At 37.0% G+C, this 24,677-nt stretch overlaps 1 protein-coding gene and 1 long non-coding RNA gene across 3 annotated transcripts; one reads left to right on the top strand and one right to left on the bottom strand.

Annotated features, from left to right (window-relative positions):
• Window positions 1-7,136: 7,136 nt before the first annotated feature.
• On the top strand, window positions 7,137-15,416 carry LOC136995289 (uncharacterized). The gene is made up of 4 exons (XR_010886850.1): window positions 7,137-7,592; window positions 13,564-13,641; window positions 14,757-14,820; window positions 15,345-15,416. It is a non-coding gene; the product is annotated as an uncharacterized lncRNA (long non-coding RNA).
• On the bottom strand, window positions 7,944-19,876 carry NUDT12 (nudix hydrolase 12). 2 transcript variants are annotated; one of them, XM_067315474.1, is made up of 8 exons: window positions 19,822-19,857; window positions 19,215-19,352; window positions 18,562-18,775; window positions 15,194-15,789; window positions 13,772-13,939; window positions 11,812-11,925; window positions 9,745-9,944; window positions 7,944-8,432 (listed from the first exon to the last, which is right to left on the bottom strand). In XM_067315474.1, the coding sequence occupies exons 3-8, from the start codon at window positions 18,765-18,767 to the stop codon at window positions 8,322-8,324; spliced, it is 1,395 nt and encodes a 464-aa protein (XP_067171575.1). In that variant the 5' UTR covers window positions 18,768-18,775; window positions 19,215-19,352; window positions 19,822-19,857; the 3' UTR covers window positions 7,944-8,321. The 2 variants fall into 2 exon arrangements, with proteins under 2 accessions (XP_067171575.1, XP_067171574.1); XM_067315473.1 differs by lacking the exon at window positions 19,215-19,352 and having other exon boundaries at window positions 19,822-19,876.
• Between the last annotated feature and the right edge of the window lie 4,801 nt (window positions 19,877-24,677).

Genomic DNA, 24,677 nt, shown 5'->3' with positions numbered 1-24,677 from the left:
ATTAGCTGAAGGCATCAGGATTGCAGGGTAAGACCCTTAATTAGGGACAATTTTGTCCACTGCTGGACATTACTTGGGAGAAGCTGAGTGTTCGCTAGTCCGATTACCTTAAATGAGAATAAAGGCATTCAGCCACTGGATAGAAGCCAACATCCACTGACACAGTGCTGTATGTGATAGGTTATTCTTACTACAAACAGCAGTGCTTGGGTTAGCTCACAGTAAGCGACTCCTTAACTAAATTTTGAGTGAAAGATCACTCCCCACCATAGCAGTAGTTGAATCTGTCTTGAATGTGTTTATTTTCACTGTGAACAGAATCCCTAATAGCATTTCTTTCAAGATAATGTGGGTGATGACAAGCTTTGTGATAATAATGTGGACAACAACATATTTTCTTTTTCTAACATATGCTTCTGAGATGTTTTTAGGCAGGAATAGCTGCATTAAAAATCTTACTTGAAAGAAAGAACAGAAAATACAGGAATAATTTTATTTCATTTTCATATTGTTTATATAACGGAGATTTTATTTTAAAATATTTGTTTTCTTAAGTTTTCTGAATAAGCATGTTCAGTGAACCTATATTGTAATGATGGGACACTGGCAGAAAAGGCAAAGTAAGCTTTAAAAAAGCAAGGAAAAACATGGAGGAAATTATTAATGTGTAATGACACAAGAAACGTTGAGTCAGAATGGTGTGGTGACACAATACATTTGTAAAACAATTAATGTTCTTTCAGGATAATATTGTCTTTTTAGGTGGTAAACCTATTTTCTGTAATTCCATTATCTTATGTTGTAGAACGCATAGCTATAAATATTTTCAGCGACAGCTCACTGACTGTCTCCCCATTAAATACCATATCTAAAATATTTCACGTTCCTCAGATGGTACAAGAACAATGTCTCAGAATGCTCAAATAACCACTTCTGAATTAAAAGCCTTCTACTGCCTTCCCTTCTGTGTTTCAACCATATCAGCCCCTTCTGATACATTTCCTTCTTTTGGATACAGCATTTGACTTTTTGTCTCCAAATCTGCATACCAGATTGTTGTCATTGCCTTCCATTGTGTCTCTTGCTTTTTGTATTTCTCAATACTCTTCTTTTGCATACTAATCTGTTTTCTTTGTTTTGACTTTGCTCCTCAAAGTTATCAATTATGTTTGGCTCAGTCTCTCACTGCTTAGGTTTCTCCCCTTCTCTCCTCCTATTAAGTTATTCTTAAAGCTTGACTTTTCCTTGTGAATTCTTCCTTTTGCTTTCCTTACTGATTGTACTTTGCAGCATATTACCTATGTTGGTGTTTATGCACTGTAGCAGATAACCCACAGATAAATAGGGCTCACTCATTTAAGTACCTCTTATTGAATTCTCTTCCATTTTGCCTTATTTCTACAAAGGTGCTCCAAATCTCTTTATCAAGCTACCACTATTTCTTATTTCAATAATTTCTGAGCACCCATTTCTGCAGTACTTTTGCCAAAGAACATATTTTATGCCAAACACATGCAAGGAAAGAGGTGCATTATCAAAAATACCTGTCTTAGTGGTGTTTCTTATTCTTCCTCTCAGCTGGTATATGTCTTATTTTCATTTGTTTATCATTTCCTCTATATGTTCTCCGGAGAACAGACAAAAACAGGCCAAAATGTCTTTGGAAAATGTTTAGAACATTTGTTCATTCTGCAGAATAGAAAAAAAGAAGCAGGCAGCCACTTCATATATATATATGGAGGAATAACAGGACCCTAAAGCATTTCACAAAATTAATACATGAATTATGTGGCTGCAAAGAATCAACTTCCATTCAGATGGGAACTTAGTAGTTATCTGACAGTACCCAATTAGATATGAGAATAGTACATCCAAATTAAATACTTAGAAAAGCGTGGATAAGTGAAATTACTCAGCAACTGGTACTGTACTAAGTTCCAGTAATTAACCATTTTATTTCATGAAATGTGCTGCAGAATTTTTAATAACCACATTGAATCAAGATCTTGCTTTTTCAGCTCATCTAAAGATGAGCAAACACCAGTCAATAGTATTTCTACTACATTTCTGATTCTCAGGAAAGATTATTGTCTAAGCAACTAAGAACATCACTTGTGGTATAAAGGAGCACATTCAGGAAATTCAAACTCCATGGAATTAAGATTTTTGCATTATTTTGGACTCTTATGTAAGCAACAAATGACACTAGACAAATAGTGTGAAATAGGTTTTGACTGACTTTTTTAGAGGAATAGCTGGTATACCATTCTGGCTATTACATTTAAAAGATCTCCCTACACACAGATTGCGCTTTGCTTTAGTTTTTAAAAAGGCTAATAAGGTAGCTAGTCAGTCAACTGTTTTCAAGATTATTTTTACTGAGAATGCCAATGCCAACAAATGCATACAAAAATTATAGTTCAGCTTTCATGGGTTTGTACATGCATGTGTATTTCTGCTTTTCTAGGCAAAGAAAACAAGGTATAGGTCCAGGTTTCAATTCTTAACTTCTGCCAAAACCATTTGTAAAATTCATTTTCTTATAAAGCTAAATTAAAGCTCCTGCCTACTTACTAAGCTAATCTTGCTTTCTGTTTAATTATTCTGAGTCCCTGTCCATAACAAGAATAAATATTATATTATTAAGGCTAGACATTCATTTCATATTTGGAAGATGTTTCATTTCTGCATCAAAGTAGTTCATTTCTACCCTCATTTAAAAATATGCACTGTTTCCTATATGCCAAAGAAAAGGAGAAACAAGGGGCCTCTGTGCTGTAAATGACCCATAAACAAACCACCTGATGACTTTAACATGAATTCTGTATAATGAATACTTCAAGTTACTGATCACATTTTTCAGTGGTATCAGTTCAATACAATGGATGTTCATGTATTTATTATGTGTGTATAAAATAAACTTTTTACAACTGGCCTAGACAGCTTAGTTTATTGTGCATTGTATCTCTGTTATATTGGATAAAATCATTTTGTCCTTACTAAAATTTTCCTCCTGAATTGCCACGGATGTCTCAACTGTTGGACCGTTCCTATTCCTGTTTTGAGGCCAAAGGAAAAACAGCCTATTTGAACAGGAGCTGGATCAGCCCTTTTCTTGTCAGTGAGTTTGTCATATTGGCATTGTATCTTGCACTCAGTCACTTTTAATTTGTTTTTGTTTTGGCACATAAATCATGCTTTGTCAGCATGGACCACAAGAACAGGTAGGTGAAATGCACTTCAGATGTGATGTGGCAAATGGACATGAAATGAGTAGAAATCTCACTGTAACACACTGCTGTTTCCAATAATAGGAAATATAAATTCTATGGTAAAAGATAGTGCTACCAACAAAGTACTACAATCCATTGTCAAGCCAACCTATGGTCATTTTTGGAATTTCAGAATTGTTAATCCCACCATAATAAGAATAACGTAAATCCTAAACCTCTCTTTTATTTCACTTGAAACTCAGCTTATCAAGAGAAACCTGTGCAATAGTTGTATATTATCACAATTAATTTTCTTTGGAAATGAGTTAGCTAGTTATTTTGAGAGCATCTGTGTGACTACAGAATATAAATTATGATGGAGAAAAATCTTTCATTTCATATGAAGTGCAATAAGAAAAAAAACTGATCCTAGCTTCTAGGGTTTGATTTCCATTCTCTATAATGGGGAAACTTAGAATATATCCTACCTTATTTTCTGACTATGCAGTGTCCAAGGTCACTTTCTGGAGGAAAGGAATTTATGTTGCATAGAATAGGAGTTATTTGGGCAAAGGATAACAAAAAAGAGAGTGTTTAATATTTCATAGGCATGTTTTTAGTTCAGTGTGTTGAAGAAAATGTTTATGTTTCCTCACTAAACTGGGAGGGAGAGATCCAGCAGATCCAGTGGTAGAATGTTTCCCTCCTTAAAGAGGAACAGGAAAACTACTTTTCTCGGAGTAGTTTAGTATGCAGGATGAGGACCTCCCCGCTATCCAAACTTAAGTGCTGCAAACTGAGTTTTAAGCTTCTCTACTCAACAGTACATAAAATTCCTTCTTTACTAATATATCCTATCCCTGTAGTCTTACCATAGCATTCCTCACCTTCCACATCTGAAATAGTCTTTGCAGATAAAGACAATACAAATAACAAATTGAAGTTTGTTTAGCTAGGCTCTCAGTTCTTAAAATATATATTACTACATTTTAAGTCCCTACCCGTTCGTAAATAAGATGACAGATACAGTTTTAGGAACGAAAAGTCCACCTTAAAAATCCCTTCTATTTAGGAAACCATTATTCATATTTATTCAAAAACCTCAACTATATACTCAAGTATAATTTGAATTATTTGAATTGCATCTACAGAAATTCTGTATTTTATAAAAGTTACGATGACTTACAGCAATTAAGTATCTATAAAATACTACCCAACTTAGGGGTGCTATTTAAAATAAAAAGATATTTATACTTACTATGAGCCAAGATTCATTTTTCTCAGATACTCATTTGCTATTATGGACTGTCTGTGAATAGTTTGGTTTTCTAAGCTAATGAAGGATGGGCTGGCTGCCTTGCTATGGCTTAATAGGATAACACGTTCAAATTTTTTTTTTCCTTTGCACTTATCCACTTCCGCACTGTCAACCCCAGTCAGGAACAATGTGCTGTATATACATATCCTTCCAATTGCTGAAGCAAAAAAGAACTACTGGTTATTTAACTCTTAACAGCTAAAGCAAATGAGAAAAATAATGATTAACTCAACTTACCTGGGCAAATGCTTTACAAAATGTCAGTTTGTCTGCAAAGTCTAAGTTAATAAAATTGTGTACGTGAAAAATAAAGATAAAAGAGGGAGCAACACTATTCACAGTCTTGCTCTACTTCTTTTTCTATTTCCGTCCCTTAAGCTCAGAATCTGATTAGTATATTTAATTCCATGAAGCATCATGACTGGTCTACCTTAATCGGTCTACTGACATCCACTCTTTTTTCCTTCACATGTTGTAGGGTTTAAGACACTCTTTACCAATTTAGCAATATTCCTACACAAAACACAACTATAATGTTCATGCTACACTACCCACATTGGAATGGTTTTATTTTTCATATATTTACACATATGCAATATGAAAAATAGGATACAAGAAATATGCTTATAGGAAATATTTCAGGACCTATGAAAATTTTGTAAAAATCTCATGCCAGTATTTTAACATGAACTTACAGTTTGGTCAGCAATATGAATTTTTTTGCATGTTTACAACCTTGTTTTGTCCACTGTATTATATTATTATTTATATTATCTGTAAATTCCTATCTTACAATTTCAAAAACAGATAAAATACATAAAGTTTACAAATTATATACTGAATAAAAGTTAATAACTGTTAGTGTAAAGGCAGACTGGGAAAAAAGGCATTTTCAAAATTTTCTTCCTTGTATATCTACATGTGGTAACAGTACTCTCTTTGCTCTGGTACCATAGTAGAAACAAGGGAGAAGATAGACAACATTCTTATATCGCATGAACAAAACCCCTCTATTTTTAGTGGTTCAAGGGATGGTATCTTTATGCAGTGCATTAGCTTAATAGCAAGAAGTAGTCTGCTTGCACAGGTGCAGTCTTTTGGATGAGGCATACAACTCAAATCTAATGGAGGTGTTGTCCTGACCATATTCCAGTTTGATTCATTACACTCTTTCTGTTTAATTTCCTTGCTAAATTTAACTTGGCACTTTTCTAAATTGCTCTAGTTATTAAATATCTACAGCATTTGGCTCTTCAGTTAGATTTTCATGTGTAATCAGCAAATAATAACTATCATTCAGAAAACTTCTATGCTGAAGAACAGATATTTTCAAACTAAAACGCTATCCTACTACCTACAAGTCCAATTAAGATAATGAAGAGCCAATAAAAGTTTCACTTTAAGAGAATAAAATGACCAAATTAGTTCTTCTTAAAGAAGAAATGTTTGTCATCTTTTCCTGAATGGTTCATCTGTTGGGAAGGAAAGAAAGGATGGGTATATACATATAGTTGAGTTTTAAAAGGACACTTGATTTAGCATTTCTAAATGTAGATATATTAAAAATCGTTATAAATAATACCAGAAGTTATTAGAATTGAAAGTTCATTAAAATATTACTTTCAAACTCAGAGATTATTAAAACGTTTTCTTTTTCAACATATCCTTTTTCTGTTGCTTTCATGCTGTAAAATGGTATTTTCAAATTATTTCTTATTAGCATTGTAATTAGATATATGTTTATGTAGATTAAAAATGATAAAAAAAGTGAATCTTATTATCAATATTGGGTTGTGGACACTCTTATGAGTTTCACAGTTATAAACCTATCTCTATAGTAACTCACCATAATTTCCTACATAAAAAACTAATAGTAGAATGGGACATACATATATTTTTAGTTACCTCAATGTGATAAATGATTTGTCCTTACACTGTCTATATTTGCTCTTTGCTTTATCCTCCCTCTTCCATCTGCTCATCATTTCCTCCTTGTTCATTTCTCTTAATGCTTGGTCATCACTGTAATCCCAGTTAAGTTTCTTCCATTACGTAGTTTCCACTCCCGTTACATGCTGTCCACTGTTCTCCTCTACTTGTATGAACAACCTGCAGTTAGACTTCCTTCCCCCCCCCCTTTTATTTTTTTTAAGATCAGTTCAATTCCACTGACCGTATCTGGTCTTGCTTGTTAGCTGTGGTCTATGAAAGCTTTTCCTATTTCCTCTTCTGCTTGGTAGAAGAAATTTTTAAGGGAAGAAGTGTATTGCTTCCTTTTCTTTTCCAGATGGGTCAACAGATTCCCCAATCTTCTTAATTTGTAGGTGCAGCAGAAACAAGGGAAAGGATGAAACAACCTAATGATCTGTCAATTGTTTCAAGTCTGCCAGAAGTGCCTGCTGAATTCAAGTTTGATACCACTGCCTCAAAAACACGATGCTGCAGTAGTATGAACACTGGATGGAAAAAATTAACTATTTGGATTTGTAATAACATCTGTTCTGATTCCAGATTTTGCAGAATTAAATTAAAAAAATCACATCTTTCATTGATTAAAAAAGATTCAAAATACTCTGAATAAAAAAACACCATATGGTAAGTTAATTTTTATGACTAATATTGTATTTCCTCCTAGTCATTTGCATTTCTTTTTATACCACTGCAATGACTGCACAATCACAGACTACTAAATCTTATCATGACAGTAATAATAACAACAGTACACTTTTGTAACCATCTATTTTGAATAAATATAGTTTCCATTCTTTTCAGTAAGACAATAAATTAAGGCACAAATTTGAAATACAGCATTAAATATACATAAGTAAATATTTTTAATACTATGTTGCTCTCTGTCTCACAGTTGGGATTGATATATTTCTGTCTTTCAACTGTAAATTCTTAATAACAGTAACAATCTTAATATCTCAATTTTTATAAAATAACTTTGTACATATTTTGAGATATTATTTTATGTGCTGTTTAAAGAATCTACTTTTCTTCTTTACTACTCTACAGTTCCATTTCTAATGATCAGAGAATGAAATAACTCATTGCCTAAGGTAAGTAAGTACATTATCATTTTATATAAATAGTCAGTATCTAGGCTTTTCGGAATGATTCTCCAATACCCTTTTTTATAAGCAAAACACTGTGTTAAGCCTTTAAAATAATTCAGGACAACATATAATTGGGTAAGTGGAGGCCAAGTCAGACTGGTGGAGGAAATCCTCTCCTTACAATGTTATTCATGGAACAGATAAAAAGTACTACCTGTTCAGCATTTAACTTTGCTATTTGTTTAAAAATAACCACCGCTGATAGGACTTTCAGCATTAAATGCTGTTTGGTGTTACCTGTGCCAGGGAGAATTAAAAAAAATTAAATTTAATAATAATAAAAAAAACCCTCTTTCAAGTGGGGGCTGTTTGAGACATCAGGCCAAATCAAACATTAAGTTCAGAATAGCTAAGTGAAATAAAGAGCATGATAATGAAATGCATAATAATTTGACCCTAAAATCAAAAAGCAGCCTGTGCACAATAGGATATCAATGTTGTCCGTTTGTTGCTTGCTTGCTTGGGATAGTAACTGGCTTATTATCCAGTTATAACTTAGGTCCGAACACCCCTCCCCCCCCAAATTTGCATTGTTTAGCTCTGGAGCCAAAAGGCAGGCTCAAAAATATATGTGGTCATATGTTTACTAGATAAACAGGTCTTTCTAATTTATTTCTAACATTAGCATTCACTAGAAGAAATAATTTAACTTAAAGAAATCAATTATTTGATTTAAAGATTAGCATTCATTCCAATCCAGTGTTTTATCAACTGGTGTGCAATAGCTCGACTTGGCGGCACAAAGAAAGAACGCTGATTTCCTTTAATGATAACGTCCACGACCTGCAATAAATACAGATTTTTTTTTCTTTAGAAGTTAGTATTATAAATCATACAGAATCTAAGATTTTATGAATACAGGAATTATCATACTATGATAACCAGTCTACTGTTACTGTAACTATGACAGAGCTACTACCAGGTTCTCCAAGAGAGATGCAAAAAAACATACAGAAGGGATGTTATAAATGCTGACATCTGAGTTTAAATGTGCCTCAAAGCATACTTTCTTTCTAGTACAACTTTCGACACTGACTGTCTATATAATATTTAAGGATTTTGTAAAGCCTTTATTATGGTAAGGACCACCAGATGGTGCTCTACACTGCTTTTTACATTATTTTTTACATGCAACTTTTTGGTCTTGGAGGAATTATGTTTGCTGGTTTCCTGAAGCAGTAGCAAGCAACATGGGAGTACGCTTTTAGATAAGTGTATTTTTGAAGCACATTTATTCCCATCTCTATACCAATCTGCTGATGACTAGCTGCATTCAGAACTGATACTCATTTAAAATAGTAAGTGTTCTCAGGAATACACTGAGATTGTAGGTGACTAATTTTGCCTTCAAGATGACTTATTGAGTCACAACACTTGCAACAGCTAGGCAGAAGTATAGTGTTAAGAAGTTTAGCTCCTCAGTAGCTTGTGACGACAACCTGCATAGATTATGTTGTGTAAGCAATCTTTCCTTTTTCCTCTTGTAAACTTATACTGCTTTCTATGCCAGTCTTTTTTTCCCCCTCTTTTGTTTGACTATATTTTAAATATTCAAAAAAGCTAAGTTTAGAATTCCATATTAACGCACCATGAACAGTATTTAATTACTAGAGCATTAAACGACTACTGCATGGAAAAAAGATGTTAAAACAACTGAATTCCCAGAGTTTTAACCTAAACCTCCCCTGCCCCACCCCAAGAAATCTGATAGCATGCTTGTTTGGAGAACTCAAATGATGAATGCCATTAAATACTTCTTTCACCTAAATGCAAACAAAGAACAGGCTTGTGAAGTTAAGTGGGCTAAAATAATTGTAACTTACAGACCTCCTGAAAGGAAACAGTGAACAGCTAACATGGTAAAAATGTCATGAAATGGGCTTGAAACTGACCTAGTAGTTACCACGCTCCCTTACGAATATCCGCCTTTCTCTGGTTGCAATTTGCAATTGCAATATAATGCAATTACAGTATGATAAAATGAAGAATATACATGCTTATTCAACTTGCTGAAAAAAGTGAATATCTATTGTATGCCAGAACTGATACAGTCACAGACCAATCAATAGAAGAAGGAAATTAAATTGAACTTAACCTGTTCTCTAGTGAACCAGCGGGCATCCTCTATTTCTTTCTTGTCAACTTTAATTTCTGTAGACACCGCAACAGCTAAGCAACCAATCATTAGGGAGGAGGGCATTGGCCATGGCTGACAACAGACATACTGAACATGGCCAACTTTGACTCCAGCCTCCTCTTCTACTTCTCTTCGAACAGCATCTTCTATTGTTTCGCCTAATCAAAAAGGGCAAAGAACAAGAGGCTGATGAAAATACTCCAAGCAAGGATTACATCCTGTACTTTGAACTGACTCAAAAGATTTGAAACTGTCTTGAACTGCCTGAACTGATCTCAGGAACTGCCCTGAAATCTAGTTCACAGATCAGGGCACAGACCTTAAGCATGGGCTACAGAAGACTACTAAAGTCAAAGTAGCCACCAGAGCAGTATTTTTAAAATGGAACTTTGAAAATAAAGTACTATAACTTCTCCACCATAATGTTAATTTCCTGAATTGATAGTTTACTGTATGTGCAAGCTATTATTAAACTATAAAAATTGGGTAGGGAATGCACTGTTCTTTAAATGAATTTTGAAATACCAATCTGTTCATTTATAAAATAGCATTCTGTTAAGTTTTAGATTTTCAGTATGACTATAATGGCATGTAATACAACTTGAAAATCAAGTATGTAAAATGACAACAGTAAGAAAACAGATACTACAGCAGACTTGCACACATTTCTGCACTGTGCCAGACTTACGGAGAGGTCAGGTTGGGGGAGTGAGAGGGGGGGAAGGAGCACACCATCACACAGACTCATTCTTTATTGTCTCAACACATGCACACAATTTTCCAAACTTAAAACTTCAATGGAAAGCTTTATGTCCATTTGCATGGACATCTGTATAGATGTATATGTGCAGTGATGATGGTCATAGGCTTACGTATCTATGTGTGTACTCTGTTGTAACCACTGATTAATGCAGGGTTCATTAAAGTAAACAATCCACACATCAGTACAGTGCTTTATTTGAAGATATTTTAAAAATTCTTTTAAGCAGTTCAAACAGGATCTGCAAGAACCAAAAGCTTTTATACAGATTACAACATACAGTGACGTTTCCATGTATTTCATTTTGTCCCATGAAAGAACTAGCCACTAATATAGCAAACTCTTTTCATCCAATTAGAAAACTAACTTCTGCATAAATGTCAATATTTGTGGATATTTTCTTCGGGTTTTTTAATTAATTGATAAACCAAAGAGTATTTTAGCTAACAAGAGAACTCCTAAGAGTTTGCTCAACTTAGCTGAGTCTTAGCTCAGCTAGGATCAGCTGATCAGAAGATAAGTTACTCTTAAATTTCAGTATTATGTAATTGAATTGAGTATCAGAGAGTAGTAAGTTGCAGGGAGGGGGTGAAAGAAAGGAGTGAAGAAATAAACCTCCTGAGTTCTTCCAAATGATATCTGAATCAGCTTATTCATGCAGGCACCATAATTCATTTTACACGATTACAGAATATAGTAACACCTTATACTCTAGCTGGTGAGTAAGATGTATTTAAAGATACAAGAATGTTTTACAAAGCATTCTGCACCTACTAATAATTTTAACTAATTGAAACTATTATTGCTGAACACAGCTAGGAAAATGTCCCTTTACTTCTTTTTCTGAAATGGTAATATTTCTGCTGCTCTTCCATATAATAGGTCATGCTTTAAACACTTCAGCACATGCTTAAGTATGAATCATTCAGTTTAACTCTTATTTTTTTCTATACTAAAACCCCTTGCTAAATATCATTAAAGAAAGGTTCTTACTTATGTTTTTATATAGTTTTTCAATTTAATTATATGATTTGAGAGCGCATACAAAAACTATTTTAAAATTATATATATTCAAGTTGACTTGTGCTTTTTTAAAAATAAAGTGCTGCGGAGGTTAGTACAGGTATATTTATTATAATAACTTATCTAACAGGAAGCCAAAACATCCATTTGACAAAACATAGAACAAATTTCTAAATTATTTTCAGTGTACAATACTTGCATGCAAGAAAAATCCTTTGATAAAGCAAAATGAAATTACTCACCAGGTTCTACAAATCCAGCAAGACAGGTAAACATTCCAGGAGGGAATCTTTTCTGCCTACCTAAAAGGCAGTGGTTCCCATCTGGATGGATGACTTGCATTATCACAACAGGATCTGTAAGGCACATGAAAGAAATATATTTCAGCTTTTTGGGGACTTAAAAACAGCAATAAACTTCAGCCAATTCAATATTAATGTGTGTAGACACAAATAAGATACCTTTAAGTGCTTGAAATCAAAATTGTATAGGTGCCCCAATGCAAGCTGTTATTTTATTTAGCCGTTGTTTTTTTCCTGCAAGATACCTATTCATTTATTTTTGCAACATACATGCTTAGTAGAAGCACTTTACTAGCCAAGGCTTGAAATTCAGGGCATAAATTACCTGCAACTGAAGCATACAACCTGATGAGAGTACCAACAATACTAACCTAGTTATACATCCAGCAGAGAGCAACAATTTCAGCAGCAAGCACAATTTACTATGACCTCTTCCACGCATATGCAGCCATAGGATGTACTTTTGACTGAAATGCACATTGAAAAGCTAGACACTCTTGTTAAAATGTAAATACTGACTAAACTTTCCACTTTTGCCTTTTTTGACTATTTCCATTCAATCTCTCATTTGATGTTGCATTTCTATCTGCTTTTTCATTTCTGGCCTTTTTATATTTCTTTTTCTTACTCCCTTAATATTTTCTTCTATTGGTATCATGGTTTTTGCTATTCATCTCTGCATAATGTTCATCCACCCTCCTCTTCCCTTTTTATTTTCATCAGATGATTAAGTATTCCAGTGTTTTGTGTTTAATTTTTTTCAACCTCTGCCTTTATACATTTTTTCTCTTGCTATCGTCTGTCTTCTTTTTTTGCCCAAAAGGTCAGGTTCTCTCTCTAAGAAGGTTTGACTCAGCAATCAATATAAGCAACACTTTCAAAGATTAGTGCCCTATTCAAAGGTGTCTGCCACATGCACAGTGTACAACTTCAGGTGTTGCTGCCTGTATACTTTTCTTTAAGAGGATCAGTAAAAATTACTGGTTCAGCAGTCTTTCCTATATAAACCCATTCCTTTTCTAACTTTGTTATGCTAGAGACTGTAAAGAAATAGCTACTAGTCATTTTACCAAGCTTCACTATAGTCCATGAGAGAGAAGAAAATGGCACAATTTTTTTTGATTAATAAAAAGGTGCATTGACAAGACATAACACAAAGCAAAGTCCAGAAATAAACACATACAACACCCAGAGTTACAACTGCAGAAGAAAAGAGAGGCCAGGATAGGGGAAGGAAAGGTGAGCAGATGGTCACCAAATGATGCAGGCAGGTAAGTTTTTTCCTTCCTTGTTTCCCCACTAATAGCACAGAAATTGTAATAACCTCTTTGGCAACACATTAACGAAAGGAGCTATAGAAGAACATATACAAGCATGTATTCTGGATAGAATTAAGCCATGTAGTTAGTGACTGACAAAAGTGACAGCCAGTGGAGGTGGTTAATGCAGTCAAAGCAGCACTTCAGGAAAATGACCATTGTATCAGAAATTTGATACAGTGCCAAAAAGGCTATTTCAAGCCCAGAAGGCTTGCAGTAGGTGAGACAACAATATGAAGAAAAAAGAATAAAATATGACCCTTTGTATTGTGAATATCTCATTTATGAGATATTTATATTTATATAACCACATCTAAGCAGCGTTATTGCATTGCAATAAAGACTGATATTGTCACAATATTTTTTGCCACAGGCTATGCCAAAAGAGAGAGAAGCCTGAACTACGTCATCCTAAATAGCACTGAGACACACACACTCTGTGGAGAGACAAGTATGTAAGACCTAGGAGAGAAGCAAATAGCTGAAATAACTAAAAAGAAATTGAGTTAAATGTATATAACAGTAAGGAAGTGGTTACAAATAAGATACTTTTCACCAAGTTTATCTTACAATATCCTCACCGACTCTTGGATATGAGGTGTTGTGAACACCATGGAGACTGGGACAATCTTCTTTCAAGCAAGTTTTCTTGTAACCCCCTTCTTCAATCTTGGTTGCACTCCCACATGTTGGGCAGAATTGGTAGCGGCTGTGCCATGCTAGAACAGATCTAGCCTGGGCTACTACTCCTGTAAAAGAATATATTGAATATACCTAAAATCAAATACTAATTTATTTAAGCTTTTAATATTATAGAATAAAGCACATATTAAAATTCAACATAAAAAAATAAAGCAAGGCCATGGCTTAAACTGTCATCTACTATAAGAGAAGTTGAGCAATGTGGGTTATTTGGATTTTTTTTTTTTTTTTTTTTTTTTTTTAGTAGGCGAGCACATGCAATATAATGAAGTACTACATGGACACAGCCCAATTCATTTGCTCAGAAAAAAATTCATGGGATTTCCAGACCTACATACCCTGTTTCTCATTACCATTACTTCATCTGGATAGATCACACTGGGTATATCACACTGCTTCTAGTGGCTAGAATGATTATTTCAGAGCTACTACGTCTATCTTGACATAATAACGCATTGTTCCATTTAAACTTGAGGTGGAAGTCACTATCTTGCTGTTTATCCTTCTGTAAGAGCAAAATTGTTGCAACAGCAATTGCTGCAATGTGTGTATACTGGAATTCATTCACTTTTGCAATCCTGACTTTACAGTATTTACAATTAATTTTCAATATACAAATCTAATACTGTACTAGAGTACTTGTCTTATAGAGCCATTAAATTACAGGAAAGACCATGCAACTGCCAGTTAGGATAGGTGGGGAAACCCAAAATTTCATTTCTCCTTAAAGTTTCTATAAAACCTTCAAGCAAATCAGAAATCAATACAAAACTCCTGTGTGTTATTGCCAAGATATCATTAGTGTCCATACTTGCACTACATTGTAATACTTAAGGGCTGGTTTTGTCTCCTTTCTGTTGGCAGAGCACCAAGCAACAGGGTTGCAATGCTTTGGGTGCTACTATTGCTCACACTTTTTTCTTTTCAGGTAAGTATCCAACAAATTCTTATTAAGGACTTATCTTCATTTCCTGTATTGAAACTCAGTAATCAGAGGATTTTTTTTTTGTCGCTTTAGAACACATGCATATGCATTAATATTAAAACAGTATAATTTGTAAAACCATGATGATGAATGTATTTTATAATTTGTTACTTGTGATTGCAGATGTTAGTACTTTGCAACTGCATGTCTTCACAAAATCACTGATAAACATTTAAATTTAAACTAAAGTTTTTCTAATGCCACTGAAAATGCAAAATTCTGCTGCAGTAGTTGTCTTTGCACTATGCACCAGCAAATCTCAAAGCATAGCTTTCTGATGAGACATCTGATTGAAATTGCATTTTATACACCTTACCAGCTTCTTTTTCAGGCAACTGCAGTAGTGCAGGCACTGGTGGATGAAGAAAATAACAGTCTTCATGAGTCTGTTTAAATTTCTGAGCAGAAGTGGGATCTATGCTAAGAGCAAACCAAGCAATTAACCCATCCTCTTCGTCTTCTTTCAGAACTCTTCCATTGTGAGCAGCTGGCAGGTTCATGTGGAACTGAAGTTCAACTCCAAGAAAAATCAAGGTGACTTCTTCAGTCTGGTTCAGGTACTGCTTTACATCCTTGTGGTACAGCCTACAAAGCTTGACTTCTGGTTGCTGGGAACTCTCTATTCCTCCACCCAAAGTAACTAAAGGACTTAGATTGGAGAAAAGGATGTATACTGTAGTTGGATGTATTTGTTTTTTGCTTAGCCAGTTAAAATCTGTTCTTTTGTCGCTCCTTCTGTCCAGAAGTGTCATGCCAAAGTAATTTTCATACTCTTTCACTTCATTTGGCAGAAAAACAGGTCTCTCCCCACCCTTCACATTAGCCAACAAATTAGCTATGTGCTTGTACCCCCAAAATTTAGCAATGTCCAGAGCAGTCTGCCTTGATTTATTAACGATGGACCTGTCACACCTACAGAAACAGAACAGAGCAGTGGTTACCAGAGTAACTTTGTTTAAGAGTCCCAATGCTGTATTATTTTTACTTATGGCACAATACTGATACTATTAAGGTGCAGGATCTTTTAGAAATTCAGTCTATATTGGGGCACCTTTTAAGCTAACTATTTAGCATTATAGTAATAAAAAGCAGTCATACTTCACTTCCTTTTGCTAATGCTGGATCTCGTATTTAGACTGCACTCCGAATTAACTATCACTTACCAACATTCATGCTCTACTACAACAGCAATGAATTAATAAAAAACCCAGACATTGTGTGATGCAAAAAACAAACAAACAAAAAAAGAAAACCCTCAAGATCCTTTATAAGCAAGTGGAACTGTGAAAACCAGGCTACAAGTCTCCCCTGAATAACCAGAAGATACAAAAAAGATACAAAAAAAAAAAGCAGTTTAACAAGCATTACTTTCTAGAAGGTACCCAAAGTGGTATCAAAAGACTTACAAGACAAGATTTTCTGTTAAATAAGAATTAAGGATATGGCCTGTGCTTAGTGGGAGAAGTTGCACTCTGAGAATTGTGGGGCACGAGCTGGTCCCTATAGGGATCACTCTCAATTACCAAAACACCTGCAAAATCAAAAATTTGGCAGTAACTTTTTAAACAAATACAGAGCATAGCTGTTTAATTTTGTGATGCCACTTTCTGGAAGTGATATCCTAATTTTGGGTGTTATTGTCTACTGTCAAAATATCCCTAAATTTCTTGAGCCTTTGATTTGCTAGCCTAAGGAGAGCAAAGGTTTGAGCCTACCATGTAGAAATCAATTTATGCCCTGTGAATGTTCCAGTTTGCTAAAAACACGGGAAGCCAAGATGCCAAAATGCTGTATTAAATCAAAATTTTTGGATAAAAATTACCAAACCTCAGAAAAAAAGCCACAGCACAAAGAAAATAGCCTCAGTAGCCCACTGTTTTTAAAACCATAAGAGGCCAATACGTTCATGTTGTTGATACACAGGTAACTAATATAGGCAAGACTGTTTTGACTTCAGATTTTATATTAAACTCAATAGTTTTTGACAGAATTTGAGTATACTTTACAAAAGCATTCAAGTTTTAATTTAAAAGTTTGTGGTGCTAAAGGAACTATTGTTGCCCAATTATCTTTTCAGATTAATTATCCTAACTGTAAAATCTTGCCTTATTTCCTGTTTAACTTCCTATCTTTCAGTCACTGAATTTTGTTGTGATTTTTCTTCTACTTTCTGCCTACTCAGGTATGCGCAGGCTGCAATCAAATTGCTGTTCAGTGTCCTCCACAGTGGTTTCAATTATTTAGATCACTAAGATCTTTTTTCCAGTCTTCAAACATTTCCTGTAGCTTTTCTCAAACATGGATGAATAAAAATATTGATATCCAGGATTAGTCTCTGGAATGTTATATAACATCACCTTCATAGTTCTATTGACATTCCCATTTATACATCCAGCAATGTATTAATCCAAATGATTATGATTAAGTATGACTAAAATTAGACTAAACAGGCCATAGAATCACATCAGCAACTGTATTCAAATTGCCTATAAAAACTGTCCTGAAAAGGACGTTTAGAAAAGGAGATTAATTCTTTTTTACAATAAGCAAAGTGGTAAAATCCCCAAAATCTCAAGGAGAAAGGTTCTTCAGTGAACACAAGATTTCAGTCCAAAAAATCTGGCATGTAGGTATTTTTCTGCTTGCTAGAATGTGCTGATTACAGGCCAAAATAGCAGTTCATCTGACACTCCATGCTGAGCCCCAGTAGAGGGTATATCATTTTGCTAGGAGAAGAAAAAGGGTGGGATGACCCCTAGAGCCTGTGGAATGCCATACTTGAGCTTACTCATACTCAGTTACATACTGAACTAATCTTGCTTGGTTCTGTAATTAGGGGTGCAGAAAGGAACAGATTGGTCTTGATTAATGTAGAGCTCAGCTGAACCAGAACACCTGACTCATGCTTCATTTTGAAATGTTTTCCACTTGAAACATTTGGATCCTCACTTTGTTCAGGATTTAGAAGAATCTTCTTTGGGGTCTCAAGCAGAGCTTTGAGGTATCATTTGCTTTTCTTCGGGATTTTGAAAAACTAGGACTATAGCTGCTGACTTCAAGACAGACAACAAGTATGATAATATAACTCTGGCAAGCTATGAAAATGCTTGGTGTGATACTGACAGAATTAAAAAACATAACAGTTCAGGGAGGAATGAAGAAGGGAATTGTCCAAAAAATAAGAGAAATGAAATTCAGCAACCAGTAACTTTAGTACTACTCAATTAAAGGGATGTCAGTCATGTCTTACTTCAATGGCCAGTAAGTCAGCAAATATATTTTCATTTTCATGTTATTGTCTGCACTATAACATAGATACAATTAAAGCTCAGAGAAAAAGACTAAGTGGAACAATCAAATATATCAACTTTAAACTCACTACAATGGTTGGAACAGGATATGAAATTTTTCCTGTTCTGTTGGTTTCTGAGAAGAGTGACAATATATCCTTGCAAATCACAGCAGTAATTTTAGAGAGGCTCATATCTTTTAAGTAGCAAACATGGAAAGCATGATAAAATTACAAAATCTAGTTATGAACCATCAGAGTAAAATTTTCTGAATTTTAAACCTGGAAATTCTTCCTCTATTTATTGGGTAAATTTACTTTTCTGATATAAAGATTAAATAGGCAGAAAGGGATTCAGGTCAGAGTTCTTCAAAGGGATCCACTAAACAGCTTACCCTTCTTCAAGAAGAATTTGCACAACCTCAAAATGTCCATTTCTGGCACCATACATCAAGGCAGTCCAGCCATTCTCTGCAGTTGCATTGAGAAGCGATGGAGAATGACTGAGCAATGTTTTCAATCTGACTGTATCTCCCACAGCAGCAAAATTATGCAGCTCAGAAATCATGTCCTGCTTGAGGGTCTTTTCAAAGTCTGCCATTGTCTCAACTAAGTTAAAAAAGAAAACAGAAATATCTGAGAACAAATTTACCATTGGCAAAAGGATTTTAAAAAGTAAATTAAGCTTAATGCTATGCAGCTAATCCAACACTGCCACCAAAACTATGGATACAACAGTCAAATTCTTGTAATTAGCATGAAATTGTTACTCCCAACCAAATACAGTTCCACACATCTCCAAATATGGGTTAAAATTTTACTCCAATCATTAAAATCAATTTTAAAGATGACTTAAGGAGAGAAAGATTTTACAATGAAAATGAAGCTTGTTCAAAGTAAAAAGCATGTTTGGATTTCAGATTAAACAAACAATCAAGGCAAAACCTCTGAACAACAGAAAATCCCACGCTACAAAACGAGTATTTTAACAGTGAAAAATCTGCATTACAGTGTATTTCCTTAAATGTTTTTAACAAAAGCCGCCTACGGTGAGCGGCGTCCTTCTCCCACTGCCACGTCCTGGCAGCTGAAATGCGCGTTACAGCGCGCACATCCCTGTAGCACGTCAAGGACTGACACGAGTCTCTGTACCAGGGGCAGAGCAACAGAACCTGCTGCTTAAAACCTAGTTTCCGTTAAAAAAAAAAAAAAATCCTTTTTCAGCAGTGATGCGTTCTCCGCTATATGAACACTTTGGGGGGGGGGGGGCGGGGTAGATCAGTTTTCTATATTGCAGCCGCCACGGGGCAGGAGCCTGTAAGGGTCAGCGCGGCCGTTACCCGGGCCGCCCGCCCAGAGCCGCCCGCGGGGGAGGCCGGCGCAGGCGCGGGGGGAGGGGCGGCCCCCGCCCCGCCCCGCCCCGCTCCCGCCTCCGGCCCGAGTCCCCCCGCGGCCGCCCGCTCCCAGCCCGCCTCCCCTCCGCTCCCCTTGGGCGGCCGCGGGGGCGGGCAAGCCGTGGCGGTGCAACAGTCAGGGCCCAGGGCGCGAGGGGGCGGTGGGCCCGGTCCGGGGGCGCACGGGCGTGAGCCGCGGGCGGGGGGCAGCCCGCACCCGGCGGGGGGACCGGCGGGGGCACCCGGCGGGCTCCCTGTTACCGTGAGGGAGATCGGGCGCAGCAGGCGGCGCGCTGCCCTGACTCCGCACGCACTTCCGCCGGGCCGCGCCGCCCCTCCCCCCCTCGCGGCCGCGGCTTGCCCGCCCCCTCGCGGGCCGCGGCGGCAGCGGTGGCAGGAAGGGGCGCCCGGCGGGAAATGGCGCCCGGGGCCGCCGCGCCGCCCGGCCCGGCCCTCGCTGCCTGGCCGCCGGCTCGGCGGGGACGAGGCCTGCGGCCGGCGAGAGACCCCGCCGGGCCGGGCCGGGCCGGGCAGGGAGGCCGAGCCGCTGCCGCCGCCGCTGCGGGTGGAAATCCCTACTGCCAGTCACAGGCATTACAAGTGATCACTTGAGTCGTGTTGTCAAGTAGGTCAACTTGCTGGACAGACTGAAGAACAAAGAGGCCTTTTGTCTTCCAGGCAGCAAATTTTATAGTTAGGAAAAGCAGTCAAAAGCCCCCCCCCCCGCTTCACCTGACTAGGGGAAGCCAAACCAGGTGACAATAGAGCATGCAAGTACTTTCCTGTAAGAAAAGTAGATGTAAAGGAAGCTGGCTAAAACTGGAACAAATCAGATGTCACGGCAGGGGAGAACAGCTAGCAGGGAAATTAGAGTGGTTATAAAGAAAGCCAGATGATAGCTGTGACAGAAGTGGTACTGCTAGCCTAACCGAGGGAAATCAAGGACATGCTAGTCCTAGAGAAACGAGCATGGGACTGTTCCAGTTTGTCTCTGGTGAGCACTTACCATGCTTTGTGCTTGATTTATTAAAAAATTCTAAACCTTAGTCTAGAACCAGATGTTCTAAAGTCCTGATGCCAGTCTTGAAGTTCTAGAGAATAAAAATACAATTGCACAATTTTTTTAAAATCTTATTGCTTGAAAAAACGTAACAATACTTGGGATTATTTTATTTGCCTTTGGATTTTTGAGTTTTGTGGAATCATCAGATTTCTTCAACATCAGATATCTTTAAAATCATAAGAACCAGACAATTCTTGTATAAACTACTTTCAAATCTGTAATAAAATACCACATATTTGCAGTATTGAGTGGAAAGGAAGAGAGAAACTGTGACTGGGTCCTGTCAGTCCCAGTGCTGGCTCAACTGCTTAGTCTGTCTTGTGAAGTGCTTGATAGAAAAGCATAACCTTAAATTATTATGGAGTTCTAAAATTTAGGTTATTAATTTTTGCAGCATTTTTTAAAATAGTCACTGTTAATTGTCAAACATTATAGTAAATGGTTTGCTGAACATATAACACTGGAATATATGAATCTATCACGTGGCATTTATAAGTACTTGATAAGCAAGCTTTAAAGTCTGTTCTGTATGTGTTCTTAAGTTATGTATTTTTATTAAAGCATCCTCAGCAGAGGCTCAACCACATGGGATAAAACTCCCTACGGAAAAAAATCTGGTGCAAAGCAGTGAATGTGCACAGAGACTTGTTAAGAGTATTCTTCCAGATAGGGACAAATAAAAAGTGTGAGAGATGTGACTTTAATTTTTGTTTCTCAGCTGGAAACTATCTAGCCATACTGTATATGATTTGGGTCATGTATCTCTAAATAATAGTTTCCATCTGGTAGAGGGCTGTCACCAATACTTCAATAGCCAATGCCCAAGCAGATGTAGTTATTCAATCATTCTTTCTTCCTGTGAGGATTAATGGCTGAAGAAGGAAATAATTTCCTCAGTGTAATCGACATTTAAAGCCACAAATCTATTTCTTGTCTTTTTTTGGTAATGTCTTATATCTGCCACCTGTGAAATTATGACAATTCAGCCTTACATCCTGGTCTGGGTAATGAAGTCCCTGATCTGCTGTAGGTGGGCTAAAGCAGTCTTTGTGTTCAGGCAGCTGAAGCTTTTCTTGTAGTGTATCACAGAAAATTGTTTGCTTGACTGACTCATGGTACTCTGTTAACAGCTTTGAAACTTGCTTTCCCTGCGTCTGAAAGTCAAGAATGAGACAGCATCCTAAACAGAAGACTAGGAGAGAAGCTAAACTGAAATGTGGATGTTTTGGGAGTCAGAAAGGAAACTTTTGAGTTGCAGTTTCTACAAGGTGAAGTATGTGCAGTCTCCTAATATTCTTAGTCAAGGTAATGAGATATATGCAAGTTGTTTATTTATAAGCTATATATACACAAAAATCTGGTGCTGTAGCAGATCAGGAAGTTACTGTATCCTGGCTACGTGGTTAAACAAATGCTATAGACTAGAAGATCAGGAATGGTTTGAGGAGCTTTTTATTATATTCAGTGTTTCTTTTTGCAGTACCTTTATTATCCATGACATGTACAGTGTGAAAGGGAGTTTCAGTTGGGTGTCTAACTGAACCATTTCATACTTCAATTAATCTATTAGATTCTTTTTTCTTGTAATAGACTTATGTTTTTTAAAGGTTAAAAATCATGTACTCATGTCAGTGGTACTTTTTTATGTTGCTAGAAATCTTGTTTTTCTGTCTTAGAATCAAGTAATCTGTTGCAATATGAAACTTCTTCAGTATTGGTTGTTTGTGTGACCCAGTACCTGACCAGATTCTTTGCTTTAACCTCCACTTTTGAACAAAACTGGAGTATGTAGGCTTTGTGCTCTATTCATAAGGCCTGTGAAATCTTCTTTTACAGGGTATTAGTGCTATCAGAATGTTTCCTCCCTCCACTTCTTTCCTGCTAATTTTCCTCCAAGAAGCTATGTACATGCTAGATCCTAGGAAAACTTCTCCTGGTTCTGCCCCTCTGAAGGAAGAGTCACTTTGGAGGACTCCTGCTTGTGAACTTCAAAGTGATGATTTTTTTTTTTCCCTTGGACAATAACCTATTTGGAAGGAGGAGTTCTTGTTCTTAATTTTCCCAGTATCTTCTACCTGTTGTAGAAGTGCAATGCGAAGTGAATAACTTTTTTTTTTTAGTTGATTTTATAAGCCATTTTGGAAGAACAATTTTCCTGAAATAGAACAAAGTTCACATTGTTTAAAAAACATTTATTTTGATGAGTTCAAATTAATTGTTACAGAAATCTAATTACACTCCTACCAACAGTCAGGTGACTTGTTCCCCCCCCCCCCCATACTTATGACACGTTGTATGAAACACAACATTAATGGTACCTCTCTCAAGTTATCATTATAAAAATAATATAGTGACCCTTGCTGTAAAAAGAAAAGCTAATGCAGTGGTCGGAGTGGTGCTGGCCTTTGGAGTGCCACGGTTCTTGATTTCTTGAACTTGGAAAAAAAGTATAGATACTGGCTAGTATAGCCTTTGACCTGACAGGGTCTGTTAGCCCTTTAGTAAGGGTGAGCATTCTTAAGGTGTATTTTAAGGCATTCTTAAGGTATATTTTTAAGGCTTCTGGAGTTTGAGTGAGATTGTACCCTGATCCTGAAAGAGACTCTGGTGGGTCTGTATTGATAGTGACTAATGATAGTCTTTTCAAAATGCTTGCTGATTAGTGCAGACAGCAAACAAGGGAGTAATATTTGAATGCCCTGATGTCCTATTCATTTTGTGCTGCAGCTCGTAGAAAAAATTGAATACGCTGTAAAGAAGGCACCTAAAGTGCCATTGGGAGCACTGCGGTGTGTGGGCCCTGTTACTGTTAGAAGTGCCTGCAAGGAGTGAGACAACATTGCTCACAGTTAGCCTAAAAGATAGCAAAATGATAGCACTAATGGGAGAGAAGCAGTCTGAAGAGAAGTGAAGATCCCCAGTAGTTTCATAACTTTATCTGCAAAAGTCTAGTGATATGCTGTTACTACCAAAACAGGGCTATTTCATTACTGTGGAAAAGTTGAAGAAGAGAACTCTCTGAGCTAGAAACTAATGAAAGTTTAGGCTCTACCACAGCAGGTAGCTGTTCTGGGATTCCCAATGCTTGAAGGGTAAAAATATCTTGAAGAAACTTAATGTGAGTGCTTTGAACTTCTTCTGTCTGAGAAGGATAAGATGTATATATGGAAAATAACATCTGACTGTATGACTTGTGGCTCTGCCTCATTCAACATTCTTAGAAGCAGTATCTTTGGGATTTTATTACTTAAGAATCTCAAAGCCTGTGTGTCTCTCCCAAGGTAGTAGTTAGAAGACTGCAGAAATAAAGGGCAATATGGACTACTGAGTCTGGAATGGATAGCTTGTGTTTCATTAATACTCTCACACCTCAAATGCAAGGAACTAGTGTTTTTCTGTGGTGGGTCAGGGTAATCGGACCTCATTGTGAGATGCAAATGCTTTGATACCTGGCTGTTAAGCCTGAGAACTTAGATGCCTACCAGCACCTGAATGTTTCCAGAGTTGTGCAGCAGTGGACAGATCATTCTGAGGACCTAACCCTAACTATCCTTTTTTTAAAGGGACACTTGTCAATCTCAGAGGTATTTTTTTTTTGTTCAACTTATTCATCAGTGACCTGAATGAAGGGACAGAGTGCTCCCTCAGCAAGTTTGCTGATGATACAAAACTGGCAGCAGTGGCTGATACACCAGAAGGCTGTGCTGCCATTCAGAGAGACCTGGAGAGCTGGGTGGAGAGGAACTTTGTGAAGTTCAACAAAGGCAAGTGCAAATTCCTAGGGAGGAATAACCCCATGCACCAGGACAGGTTGGGGGCTGACCTGCTGGAAAGCAGCTCTGCACAGAAGGACCTGGGAGTGCTGGTGGACACCAAGTTAAGCATGAGGCAGCAGTGTGCCCTTGTGGCCAAGAAGGCCAATGGTATCCTGGGGTGCAGCAGGAAGAGTGTTGCCAGCAGGTCAAGGGAGGTGATCCTGCCCCTCTACTCAGCCCTGCTGAGGCCACATCTGGAGTGCTGCGTCCAGTTCTGGGCTCCCCAGTATGAGAGAGAC

This window comes from Apteryx mantelli, chromosome Z (assembly GCF_036417845.1).
Source record: "Apteryx mantelli isolate bAptMan1 chromosome Z, bAptMan1.hap1, whole genome shotgun sequence".
NCBI lineage: Eukaryota > Metazoa > Chordata > Aves > Apterygiformes > Apterygidae > Apteryx > Apteryx mantelli.
The sequence above is the reverse complement of the archived record's forward strand: the minus strand, read 5'-3'. Positions and strand labels throughout refer to the sequence as shown.